This window comes from Dermacentor albipictus, chromosome 1 (genome assembly GCF_038994185.2).
Source record: "Dermacentor albipictus isolate Rhodes 1998 colony chromosome 1, USDA_Dalb.pri_finalv2, whole genome shotgun sequence".
NCBI lineage: Eukaryota > Metazoa > Arthropoda > Arachnida > Ixodida > Ixodidae > Dermacentor > Dermacentor albipictus.
In genome coordinates, this window is record NC_091821.1 from 354,248,350 (window position 1) to 354,262,635 (window position 14,286).

General features: G+C 47.5%; 1 protein-coding gene across 4 annotated transcripts in view; it reads left to right on the forward strand.

Moving 5' to 3' along the window:
* Positions 1–14,286, forward strand: part of LOC135918567 (uncharacterized) — a 98,363-nt gene that overhangs the window by 43,626 nt on the left and 40,451 nt on the right. For 3 of the 4 annotated variants that reach the window (XM_070531817.1, XM_070531819.1, XM_070531816.1), the window contains one exon: positions 13,480–13,586. In XM_070531817.1, coding sequence (XP_070387918.1) covers positions 13,545–13,586 — 42 coding nt within the window. In that variant the 5' untranslated portion in view covers positions 13,480–13,544. Of the gene's footprint in view, positions 1–871; positions 978–13,479; positions 13,587–14,286 lie in introns of those variants that run through there. The other variant, XM_070531818.1, reaches the window with a different exon arrangement.

Sequence of the window (14,286 nt, forward strand, 5' to 3'; positions counted from 1 at the left end):
CCATATGCAATGGCGGCCGAGAGGAATGCGTATCGCCACATTTTCCCCGTCGTTTGGCGCCATGAAAATTTTTTTGTTCATAACGGTGCTCACAGTATTTTCGTCGCTCTCGAGTGGTATTGGCACTTGTGTTTTGTGCCGTCATTTTTCAAAAGAACGCGTTGATATGAGATAATATTGGTGAAACATAGCAAACTTTCTGCAACGTTGTCCACTTTTCACTGGTGCGTTTGAATTGCAATCAAGATTATTGCCTTTTCGCACAATCACAAATTACGACAACAGCGTATTTTTAATTTATAAAAAAGGAATGAACGTAAGGCGGCGCCTTGAACTTTCCTCACGCGGCACGAGTAACCAGCGAACTGAACAAGAGAAGGCAGCGCCGTCGCTCACATCGCGCAAGCGGATACCTCCGGCGCGCGCAACGCTATCGGTGATATTCGGCCTTTCTCAGCCAGCCAAGTCGCGCTGAGTCACTTACGTTTCGTGAGATAGCGATAACGTGGCGTAGAACGTGCGCTCATCACCGCTGGTAGGTCGCGTATGTTGTCTCAAGGTAGAAAACAAGCGCGTTGGCGCCAACGTAGGATGACTCATTCCGTTTCCCGGGTACACGCATCCTAGCTAATGAAGCAGACGACGCCTTGTACGCAGCAGACGGCGGAAGCGAGAAGTGATTTAGGCGGAGTAATGGTAAGCTTTGAGCTAGCTGCTTAATTTATTAGCTGATTTTACGCACCGAACGTTAAGTTTCGTGCGTTCATTTTAGTTTCTTAGGCAAAACGTCAAGCTTGCGCAGCGTTATATACGAAAGCAAAATGGGGCGATCAGCGCCATTTTGTGTGCGTCGCACCTTCGTCACGCCTCGAAGAAAATGACGGAATGTCCAGAATAGAGCCCCTGGCTGGTCAAACGAGTGGCAGTGGTGGTCGTGAAGAGACGTCTATCTTATCTACTATTTTTCTTCTTTACAGGTTGGTAAATTTTTTTCTAAACGCTTGTGGGTACTCCCCACTCCTGCCGTCACTGCTATCGGGTTACATTATGTGCTACCATGCTACTCATTTCTGTATTGTGTGCTTCACTTAAGCTCTGCAATTTCCTGCGGGCTATTATTTGCTGAACTGTGTTGTGCTACTGACAGCACCTCTGGTGGCAATGTCTGACCGATGCAAAGCATGTGGCGAGACTCTCCATAGGATTGGCGTTCCATGACCTGTGTAGAATGCAAGCATGCTTACCACCTCAGGGAGTGCTCTGGCTGTTCAGAGACTACGTTCAAGGGAAAAGGCGAAAAATGTAGCAGGGCATGCACTCGAAAAAAGTTTGCACCTTTTGGGGTGTATATCTGCCACACAACGATAATCGTCATCTGCCTTGATGCGTTTCCTTTCTTTAACGTTGCGAGCCCACTACTTTCCAGTAACGAACGGCATGCGCGTTATCAGCATGACATAGCATTCCCGACAGGAAAGTAGCGGGCACGGCGTTTTCAAGAAAGGAAACGCATCAAGGCAGATAGAGAGTATCGTTGTGTGGCAGATATACACCCCAAAGGGTGCAAACTTTTTTTAGAGTGTGGCGATGCATACATTGCAAAAAAAAAAAATTGAATTATGGAGTTTTACGTGCCAAAACCACTTTCTGATTATGAGGCACGCGGTAGCGGAGGACTCCGCAAATTTCGACCACCTGGGGTTCATTACCGTGCACCTAAATCTAAGCACACGGGTGTTTTCGCATTTCGCCCCCATCGATATGCGGCCGCCGTGGCGGGGATTCGATCCCGCGACCTCGTGCTCAGCAGCCCAACACCATAGCTACTGAGCAACCACGGCGGGTTGCATACTTTGCAGGACGGGAGAAACAGATTACAGATATTTCCGTCTACTTAGCAGAGATGACTCGTAAACTAAATGAACTTGTCAGCTTGTCATCCCAGGTATAGGAAGTTAAAGCTTCTATCGACCTAATGTGGAAGAATTATGACGAAATTCTTGGCCAACAGGTAAAACAAGAGAAAGAAAATCAGTAGCCTGAGAAAGCGTGTTACTGAACTGGAGAAAAATCTCGACACTTGTGACACTGATGTTCTTAAGGCTGCAGTGCATGACTTTCAATGGCGCAGCAGGAGATGAAACTTAGAAGTACATGGCATACCACTGACAGAAAATGAGTGTTTGTTAAGCAAACTGAATGACATGGCCAAGGCTTTGAACGGGCTGGTCCTGACGTGACGAACTGTTGACAGTGTTCATCGTCTTCGAGCGAAGGATGAAAATATTCCAGGAATAATCGTGCGATTCACGCGACGGCCAACATGTGACGCGTGGCTGCGTAAACGCAAAGAGCTGCATCTCACCTACATGCTTCGATTGCGGAAAACATGACCCGACATAACCGAGACTTACTGCGCACTGCCGGGGAAGGGATAGCGCACAATGCCTACCGGTTCGCGAATGGAAAGATTTTGGTGAAGAAATGGGAGGGTGACCGCATAGTATATCTGAGAAGCCTGGAAGACCTTGAAAAGCCGTGCGAGAGCTCAAGCACGTAAAGCAATTGCACTGCAAGTTCTTTTCATTCTTTTAACCCTCTATCATGGAATCACAACATCCGCCATACAGCCCAGACCTGTTGTCTCGCGATTTCCGCATTTTAGAGCAATTGAAAAAAACAGCTCAAGGGGACCAGATTCGTGTCGGACGATCACGTGAAAGAATCAGTTATCAGCCTTTTTCAAGCAGCAACCCAAGGAGTTTTTATGGGACGGGAAACACCCAAATCGTTAGTCAGAGGGACAAATGTCTAAATCCTCATGGAGACTACGTTTAAATGAAGTATCCCGTTGGTCATATATTCGCATTGGCTCACTTTCATTTGACTGCACCCGCGTATATCTTGCAGAACTCCTGTATATATATGTGCACTCTGTTGCGACTATGATTTCGGTGCAGTTGCTCACAATATATGACAGGTGACAGCTGCTCCTGAGCAGGGGCGTAGCAGGGCGGAGGAGGGGAGCTTATGGGAATTCAGCCTCCCCCCCCCCCCCCCGAAATTTTTTTGGGCTGTCCTTGCACCGCCGACCAAAACAACCCTCGGCGCCAGAAATCATCTGGATTTTGTCTAGAATGTCTTTTTCACGCTCCAAAAGACATCTCAGCGCGTACATTGCGAACTCGGGCTGGATTTTGCGGCAACGTCCATGCACCGGGAGTCACATAAGGCAAGGAGTCCCATCCGAGCACGAAGTTTCAAGGGCGTATTGAGGGTGAGCGGGCTCATCACGGCATCTCGCGGAGGCCGCGGAATCTACGCAGCGCATGAATTTCAATTCCGAAGCTTCATGGGTATAAAGTTCGCATAAACGTTTGATGTTAAAGGTGCATTGACATTTCTACAGTTGTGCTTTAGATTTTCAATACCGAAACGTTGTGGGTTTAATGTTGTTATAAACATTTGGCGCCAAAGGTGCATTCACTTTTCTAAAGTCGTACATCGGAACATACAACGAGACAAGCCAAATAACACACTATTAGAAAAGTTGACAAAGCACGCAGCGTGGTCCGATGAGACAAAGCTTTGCGGTTGTTCATTTGTGCCATCACGCCACAGAAAAAAAAAATATCAACATTCTTTTCAATTGCGCCAAAGCATCCGTGTATAGGCACTAAAGCCAGCAAAGGTAAGCTCGTTCTTGTTTATTTTTCTACTTTGACTTTTATTCGTGAGGACACATTGAGCCTCTTCAATTTTCTTTTTCTCGCTGTATCCGCGGGTGGCCAGGGTCAGCCAGAACGCATGCGTTTTTCTTGTATTGCCCCGACTACCACGCGCCGCACTTCGGTGCGCGTTCCTTTTTCTCTGGCCGAATAGATTTTCGCCTGCCAGCGTTTCGGACGCTTTCTGGCTAGCAGACGACAAAAAAGAAACAGTGGTTGCTTGCAGCCATCACTGTGGGTACTCGACGTATTCCAACACGTTCGCTTGGGCGCAACCTCTCCGGAAAGTCTTGTCTTGCCGGTGTAGGATACCGAGCAGTATGCATATGGTTCTCTGTGGAGTCTGGACCAAACGTCTCAAGTTTTCTTCGATATTCCTTCGGTAGCCACATTAGGTGCCCTAGCAGGCATTCGATTGTGGCTAACATGCTTTCTTTTTGGCTTTTTCATTTCAGTGCCCCCGCCCACACACACACACACACACAAAAGACATTGTTGCGGCGCAGTGAATTGTCGCATAGTGAAAGTTTGATTTTTGTTGCTTCTTCTTTTGAGGAAAGTAATGGGGTACGGGACGCTTCAGTTGCCGAATATTCTTATTATATTATTGCGATAGCAATTATATGGACACTCCAGGCGCGTTCCTGCCGTCGCCGTCGCCCTCATGTTCAGTATAAACTCCAAGGGCAATAACATCTTCACCGCGCGCCGCATGATGTATGTGCGAGTGAAAGGGGTTGGGGGGGGGGGGGGTTGGCATGGGTGAGCCGATGGTGGTGTCTCGGTCTTGTGTGCGCAAGGGAGAAAAGCGGGGAGGAGGCGCTGCACTTTCCGTCGCGTGCAATACATCGGGCGGAGCGGAGGGAGGAGGGGAGGGCCTTAGGGTTCTGTGATCTGCGAATCTGCGATTATGCAACATGTTTATCGACCTTGTTTGACGCATTATGTACCGTGACTTTTTCCGAGATACTAGATTCGTTGGAGACTAATACGTATATTTAAATACCTTATTGCGAGGTTTTGTTTGTGCGTGCAGTGAACTTTGTTTCCAGTGACACTTGTTTGCCCTTTATCAACCTGTACCTGCGGAGTTGTATATTCCATTGTGTCTTCACATTTATAATGTACGAGGGCGAGTCAAACGAAAGTGAGCCAACCAACCCCGCCCACTAATGATTCTGTTCATTATCTGTAGAACACAGGCATCTCTCATTTAAAAAAGCGACAAGCAGGTGTGAGGATAAAGGTTCTTTAATGCTCTCATACACTGGGTTGAACATGGTTGCGTGACATAATGGACATTCCAAAAGTTGAACAACGTGGTGTCATGAGGTTTTTGACAGATGAATGTGTTTCCCAAAAAGAAATTGGCCGCCGTATGGCTGCCGCGTACGTTGAACATTGCATTTCATTGGCCATGCACTGTGAAGCGTTGGAGCAAACGGTTCGAAGAAGGACGTGAAAGTTGCAAAGACGATCCAAGACCGGGCCAAACCCACCGTGCAATCACCCCCCATACATTTGCAAAGGTTGATGAGCTGATTAGACAAGAACGGATGATAAGCATCGATGAAATGGCACAGCGTGTGAACATCATTCACAGTTCGGTTCACACCGATGTCTATAAAATATATTGCATTGTGGGCTAATAGCACTATGTCGTCCGTATACAGTCGGGCAAGTGCTGGGGCGCCACCTCTGGGGCCTTAGTCGTGCACAGAGACAAGACAACCAGAGCGTTAAAACTTGCCAGATAACACTGCATGTCACTGTGCTCTAGAGGCGTTACTGTCGAGGCACTTGCGCTGGCGGTATATTCTTTTTTGTTCCCTGTCTATATTCCTTTCACATTTTTAAGAAGACGAAATAGCGTGTGCGCCCGTCGCAATGAGCATAGCCTCAACACCATACATCATAGCGGAATACGGCGAGCACCTGCTTGTGCGGAGACATTGGCAAGGTGACGGCACTACAACGACGATGGCTGGACGACAATGACGATGGTATGACGGTGACGACGATAGCATTGCGATAGCATGATTAAGCAAATCTTAGCATACACGAGGGAGAACCAATAGTGGCAAGGTGGTGATTCAGTAAAGCTATACAAATGCCTCTGTGGTACGGTGATATTGTCACATTGCAGTGATGAAGAACAGAGAAACAAAAACTCTGAATCATGAAGAAACTCCGTATTGGGCGAATCTGTGCCCAGAAAAACAAGTTACACTCGCGCACAGCGATAGGGGCGAGCACAATCGGCGAGCGTCGAAACCGGATAAGCGGGTCAAGAGCGTCGGCTTTTTATACATGACTCGCCGAAGGTTCCACCGTAATCGCTGTGCCCACGTGCCTTCCAAAAAGTGCTACACAATTCGCGCAGCGCATAAAACCACATTAAACAAGGTTCGAGAACAAGCGACAACGGATAGAACCATTAATAACATTCTAGAAGCCTCCCCTACATGCAGGTGGGGCCTGCGCCAGACGATAACGTTTAACATTTGTTAGCCGGTGAAAAGTGGTCGCCGGAGATACATAAACAAGTAGGCCTGTCAACATTGTGCCATTTGCGCCAGGGGGGTTGGGCTATTATTACTCGGTATGCCGGTTGGAGTCCCACCACCGCGACATGTATAACTCTCTCTTTAAGGCGAAAGCCTTAGGTGTCTATGTTCGCGGCGCTTTTGGCGGTGACGTTGGCGAAACTGCGTCGTGACAAAAAATGGCTGACGCCAAAAAGACTAAAAGGGCATCAGAAAAGCTCGGATTGATGTCATATTTCTCAGGTAGGCTTCTGTAAACAAAACAAATTTGTCGCTACTTCGGCCTGGGCTGCAACCAAACCCGGACCTCCGGGGTGCGAGACGAGCCCGCTTCCCTGAAGCCAACGCTGCTTCACGGTTCAGGATTAGTAAAGGCGTGCCTAGTGCGTGCCTGATTGCATACGTCACGCCGCAGCCATGACGCTATCTAGTGCGTGCATCATTGAACGACGCACGTGGCGGTGCGGAGGAGGTGGCGCCACGTGATCAGTGTATTATGAAAATGAGTGCGTTGATGATGTTCCGAGGTCTACAAACGGTATAATGCTTGCTCATTCCCAAAAGTAAGCAGTCTTAAGTGTCTACGGAATTTTAACTTTAGTAATTGCTGTCGCACGAGGTGTTGTTCCGCCGAAAAGCGGAAGGGCGTGCTCTGCGCGTTGACGTCGCAGTCGGAGCGGTGGCGGTGGCGGCGCCAATTGTATAACTTAATACATTATCAATATGTATTACAAGAAGTCCCACCCCGATCGCATTACTTAATGTATTACCATTTGTGCAGGAGGCTTTCGCCTTTTTGTGTTACAAGAGTACGTGTAACACCTGCCGAACTTTTTAGAGATACAACTTGTGTTTAACTCCCCATTAGCTTCATCAGGCACGCCATCCAGGCAACGCGACGTCGACACGCCAAGCCCCGAAAAGCTAGAGGCAAAAAGAAAGCGTATCTTTGCACAGCTCCGACATGACCGAAGGCTTCGCTGTTTAAATACTCCAGAGTCTTTATCCCCGACTTCAAGCCGGTTGTTATTCGATGCGCTGGCCAGAAAAAGAACTTCTGGTCAAACTCGCATTTCCACAGACCCAATGCTCTGGAGGCTTTTCATATATTTTTCGTGATTAATGATCAAGATCGCTCTTTGTCGGGAAGTATTTGGACAGGCATGTCATCCGCCCTCGGGCCATTCTAAACGATGGTCTAACTCCGGTCGCGGTGACAGACATGACGTAGTTTGCTCGCATTTATCCGAGAACCCAAGAATGCCAATATTCAACTTGTCTTAAGAAATTGCACCTATGCGAAAGGGTCCGCTCCTGGTTTAAATAAAAATTTTTCTTCCAAAAATGTTATATATTGGAGAAACAAATATTTATGACGACATCTTTCTTATTCTCATCTCCTATCAGTTGCTGGAAAGAATGCATACAGTCTGGCCTCAAACGTACCGTATAACTATATCACATTAGCCAAAAACAAGCTGTTCCAACGCAATGTTGTAATCTAAATGTCGCGAGGCTTGCTAGAGTTAGATCCTCCGTGGTTGCTTATTGGCTATGGTGTTGGGCTGCTAAGCACGAAGTCGCGGGGTCGTATCCCGTCCACAGCGGCCACGTTTCGAAGGGGCAAAATGCGGAAAACACCCGTATACTTAGATTTAGGTTAACATTAAAGATTCCAAGCTGGTTTAAAAATTTCCGGAGTCCCTCCACTACGGCGTGCCTCACATCCACATCATGGATTTGGCCCGTAAAAGCCCATAGTTAAATTTTTTTCTTGAGCTAGCAAGGTAGCAGCAGCCGTGGAAAACACGTGCACAGCCTCATCCTCTGTTGCTGATAACTCCCTGTGATGTATGCTTGGCCCATAGCCGAGCGTGGCTGGCGCAGAAAGCAACCGGAGCATTGCTATAGTACTTGAACTCTACGGGTCTCTGGGAGCGTACAGACTTGCTGTGCGCCTTCAAGTGTGCACGCAATTAGTGCTCTCTCTCTTCCATTCTTTGTTTTTTCAGTCTTTTACGCACTTTCCCAAATGCAGGATAGCAAAACGAACGTGCAACTGGTTAAATAGCGTGCCTTTCCTTGCTTCTCTCTGTCTCCTTGTCGAGGGAAAAGTGCGCACGGGAAGTGCATGCGGCGCGAAGAATGACACATACGTATAAAAGGAGGAGGAGGAGGAGGAGGAGGAGGAAATGAAAGGTAGGGAGGTCAACCAGACGCACGTGCGGTTTACTACCCTACACAGGAGAAGAAGTTTACGGGAAGAAAAGAAAGGAAAGGGAAAGATAAGGTACTGTCGGGGTGAATACGCGCGGATGTCCACAACTTCACGCCTATAATCGCTCACTGAGGCCAGTCGCTTTCATGAAACGTAGTGCCCGCGTCCCTTTGTAAGCCTGCGACACGTGGGGCCATGGTCTGAAAATCTTCGTATCTGAAAATGGTCTGTTATCTAATCGCCTTAACACCCTCTGAAGAACGCCGCGTTCGTTCTCATAGAGATTACAAAAACACAACACGTGCTCGACCGTCTCTCGACAGTTGCACGAGTCATAAATCGCTGTGTCGCACATTCCAATAAGGAATGAGCAGGTTTACAAATACATTTAAGCCTACCAACCCCCTTTCATCATAGAGGAACAGACTTATTTTAGCGAATTGGCTAAGAATGGGTCATATATTTTTAGAACTGGCGTCCAGTTACACATATCCAGGTGCGCGAGAATGGGGTAGACTAAGTATAATAAGTCTTCGAGAATGAAAGAAGCCGTTGCTATATTTCGGTAAAGAAAGTTTCGCTTTAGTCGTGCTTGTCAAAGATGTGGGACACTTCTTTTGTCGCGTGAATTGGAGCTGTCACCCTCAAGGCTGATATCTGAACAGTTTCGCGGCACTAGCGAAGCCATCAGACATCAGAGAGAGAGAGAGTAAAGGATGCATAGAAAGGCAGGCGGGTTAACCAGAGGCAGTTCCGGATGGCTATCCTGCACAGGGGGAAGGGTGAAGGGGGGCCATTCTCATGTAGCCGAACTACCAGGTACAAACCTGAACCCGACTTCATAAAACCATTCTTACGCTGAAACTACTCGGAAGAGCAGCTACCAATAAATCGTCAAGTTGGACATTCCAACGGCGAAGGCGGCTGACCGAAGGAAAGTTCACTACGAGCGAAAAGCTATGAGGATTCCTTTCCTATAGTCACTCCACAACTCCTTCGTACGTACCAAGTACAAGCCTTGTACCTCCAATGGAGTGCTCCGGACGTACGATACTTTCTTTCACCGGTGTAGTCTATGTTAACACTTTGTTGACGAATGGTCTCAAATGCGATTCTCGCCGTGGTTGGTGCAATTTATTCGTTCCTAAGATGTGCACTTTGCTTTTTGCTATATTACATATGTGGGTGTTTACGTTCGAATTAGAAGTTTCGGTTGACGGAATACTCAGTTGCTAAGGTTTCCGGACTCACCCACTCAAGGCTCATCAAAGGAACGTGCGGACCAGCTGCTATACGATTCGCATGCGCTCTTATGAGCTAACCCCAGAAACCGATGGCCGATGCTGGCAAGTTTTGACTGTGAGTTCACATGACCTCACTGATTTTCACCGTCCTGTCAAATCGACGGGCAGAGTGATGGACTGCGCTAGACATGCAACCGTTCAGTGACGTTTCACATTGTGGTTCAGAGTGCAAAGACCGCTTGCTGAAACCTTCTTCAGCGGGTCGCGCGGGTGCTCAGATTATAGCTCTGTCCTATCTGTTTCTTACTGTCTATTGGCTTCCTTTGTGGTTAATTTTGTTTGTCTTGCGAAATACGCAAACTAGCCAAACTGTCTTCATCAATGCATTCTGGCCTTACGAAACATGCGAAAAGCGGCCCAAGCAATGGTGCTGGTGAAACGTGCTCTCTTGTAGGTGATGCGGTGTAACGCCACGTGATGTTCACCTGCCTTTCAACTGCAACAGCTGCCAACCCCGATCTTAGTCCTCGTCGCTTGAGCGAACACCGCATTATCGCAGACACCCTGATCGCTAACGGGAGGGCTTTTTACACGCAGCAGCATTTCGGAGCAGTCTACGAAGCACTGTCGCCCCGTGCGCTGCTTTATCAAGCTTTATCCCGCTAAAGTTACGCGAGTTCACGCGATCAAGCGTATATCAAATTTGCCTCACTCAGCACCGCCCGTCCTTATATGATGGACATTTAACAGGTCGAAAAGACGAAGGACAAGAGGAGTAGGTCACAGAAAGAGGCACTGATTTTTAACTACTTTTATTTCGTGCAGTGCACAAAATATGGTGCAAGAACCGGACGCAAGAAAACAAAGAAAGGAAGAGATTCTGCAATCACACGCACATGGTCGCGAAAAATCAGAATTGCTTTTTCCTGTAAACATAAACACCCAGAAATTGATTAATTCTTCCTGTAAGCATCCGGGATGCCAGACTCACTAATGCGTCATTCAGTTTAGGTATTTCCTCTGCTTCGATTATAATCTAGCCATGTTCCAAAGAACACCTGAGCACTGCTGTTACACTCTCGAAAGCGACTGGAAGCGACTGGAAACTGGGGTTAATGCCAAGAGCCGTCATGTGGGAACACCATTGCGGCGACAGCAAAACAAATGGAAATAAAGTTTCCCCCCAAAGAAAATATGAAATAACGAAAACCATAGTAAGAAAGACCAGTAAATGAATCACTGAAACAATGTGTTCCTCTTCGAGGTAGGTGTACTTTTGCGATGTGTGGGGAGAGAAGCGGAGAGATTAATGCGGATCTCGCTATCCCAGCTGCCCGATCGCGATTCGTGTGCGAAAGGAGCGGGAAACGCTCGGGCTCACGTAGCGCGCGCAGTGAGGAGGAACCCATATATACAAAACGACATCGAGCCGGCCATCGCCTTACGATCGCTGGCGAATTTTAAAAGCATGCGCGGCGGTATGTCTTCGTTTCGGCCGCTCTGGATAGTAGTCGCGTGGTTTGCCGTGTGCGCCCAAATCCAACCTATCGAAGGAGTCAAAGCTGACCTTTGCGCCGGTGGTAGTGGTATGTGACCCTCTCACGTGCTTTGGCGTAGCCAACAGCAATTGAAACTTTGCCCTGTAGATTTGCGTTGTAGTTCCTCGTCCTTCTTCTGCTTCCTTTATTTAGTTCTTCTTTATTTCTTCCGGGATAGCACTCGCGTTTATTTCATCCTTTCGTTTTGAATCGAAGCTTTCTTTGCCCTTTCCTTCGAATTTCCCACTCCTACTGCTGCTACTGTGAGCTGCTGCTGTCGCGCACACCACGTCGGCGGGTGGTTCAGACCGTGTATGTAGATGACGGGCCCGAGTAAGAGAGGAAAGGTGTCGCGAGAAACTCGTTTTCACCCCACCACGTCGAATGCGCACAATACCTTCTGGAGCTCCCTGGCCGTCGCCACATTAGGCGCTTGAGAGCTGTACGTATCCATTACTACCCTCAGAATCATCGCAGAAACTGCAGCGCTTCCCCTCTACCAACGTGCGAGCGCAGAATGGAGACAGATATAAATGTAGAGATGAGAAGAAGAGAAGGAGAGGGAGGAGAAGAGGCAGTTCCCATACAAGAGAGGGCGGGAGCTGACGTGAGCAGGCAAGGAAACCCCACTACTATACGACAGTGGTTGTGGGCACACAGGGTAAGCTTAAGTTCAAGGTATGGTACAGTACGTTGCTGCTATTTCCGAAAAATAAACGCCATGCATATATGTCAAGCCGGCAACTTACGCAAGGCGCGCAGAAGCAGAGCTGCATTAATTAAAGCGCACCGCAAGGTCCAGGAGGCACTACGAAAGCTGTCGACCGTCAAATCAACACTTATGTGGCCGCCGCGTTAGCTTTCTGCGGCTATGGCATTGTTAGATGTCGTGGATTTGATTCCTATCGCGGCAGCCGTATTTTGACGGTGGGAAAAAGAAAACGCACGTGCAACTAGATTTTGGGACACGTTAAAGGACATCACGGTGTCAAAATTATTATGGAGTCAACCACTACGGCGTGCCTCATAATCCGAGTGTAGTTTTGGCACGTACAGCCCCATATTCCAATTCAAGTTTAATACTTCTGCCACAGTGAGATGTACCATGGGAGGCAGTGACAACGCTCAGCCCTCTCAGAGGTTATAATGTACGGCGCACAACAACGTCTGAAGCAAACACCTCTCCCTGTGTGTTTTGTGTACTACGTAGAGAAACAGCAGTAGTGCACAGAAGGTAACGTTTAGCATCAACTCACCACTCACGTGTTAGCCTAAACGTTGAAGAAATAATCTTTAGCTGTCAACATCACCGCTAATTATCATCAGTCAAAGCATCCAGCACCGACAGCTTCGCTTACATCTATTCCCACAGTGCGTGGGATCTGCATAACTTTTCTTTTTCTTTTTTTCGTAGCTCGCAGGAAAGCGATACATTCGAGGCGTGTTCTACCTCAATGTCTCTAGGCAACTTGGTTACTCAGCCTTCTGAAGTTTTCATCAACGGGTAGTGAACAAACGTAACGAAACCCGGCCTGGAGCTAAGGTTCCGGGACTGTCTTTGTCTTGTTCATAAAAGAGTATTAGTAACTTGAACGCCAAGGCCAGGGTGCGTGTGTCGCCTGTCCCTGTGTCAGATGCTCTACACGAGAACCACTCTCTGCTTTGCATTGCGTAAACTAATTGTAGCCCTGCTCAAACTACGCCTAGATGAACTTATCGCATACGGTATTGGTTACTGGTACCAAATAAGGTAACGCAGCATTCACACGGTATTCAAGGTTGTATGTGTCCTAACATTGAGGAATGCTGTTGAGTGATTACAAACATATTATGTCGCCATAAAGCGGGGATTTTAGGAAAATGTTTGTTCAAGAATATGTAAAGATGTCATTCACATGCTATTTTAGTTCAGCCGCCATGCACAAGCACTTGTAGCACATGAATTTTGAACACCTTATCCGTGGTTTATTCTCGCGATATTCTATTTCGGTAACTATCAATGTACTAGCTTAAGTAAAGTGGGTAAAATGTTCGTTCATGCAAGCGCAGTTCTCTTCTTTAAGAAAATGTTTCTCCCATTTTAGGTTAAAACGCACCACGCCCTTATTTCACTTCTTTCAACCTGTCATCTCATTCGGTCGTTCGCCATTGAATTCACGTTTCGAGTTGTGCACAGCATTGCTTGAACATGGCTTACCGACGCAGGTGTCGTAAAAGCAAGTCGGAGCGCCTCACTTGGCGCCAAAATATTGACCAAATGTGGCCGTAACATGGTTCTCAAGTACACTCTAACGCCCAAGCAGTTTCACAAGGTGAGCATAACATGTCGTGTGTGTTTCTTGACTCTGTGCTCTGCCCATTTCTGCTTAGTTTTTTTTTTCGCTCTTCTGCACAATGTCGGCGTCGCCTGAAACTCTTAGGCCGCTCTCACAGTGGCTATAGCGGGCTAAACTATGTATGTGTTGGAAGCGGAAGTAATTAGGGTAGATCTCACGACGGTGGTCTCATATAATTAAATTCCGGAATGTTCCTAGCTAGCAGTGTCAGTGCACGTGAGTTGTTTCACTTGATCTCTACCTAAATAGGAGAAGGGGAGGGGGGGGAGGTTGCATGGGCCACAGTGTCGGATGTGCGCTTTTATAGGCACAGTGTTTTCTGAGAAGTTATATGTTACCAGCGGAAGCCACGAGCAGCTTAATTAAATGACGTTTCAGCTGTGAGGCAGAGCAACACAGGGAGTAAGGCGCACGCTCAGCATAATTAGTAGAGGAATAGCAGAGAACACGTAGAAGCGAGGCAGAATTCATTGCGGTGCACATTTTCAAATACGAAGACGGCAGCCATAGCTGCGGCCTTAAATAATGGTAACAACCATGGTGGGTTTTATGTCTCGGTTACATTTCAGGGAGCCTAAAATACTTTAGTGGTGGTACTGGTGGTACTAGGATATTGGAGTGAAATATGCATGAGCAATGTACAGCTGACTACAGCAATGAACGTTGTTTTACAACA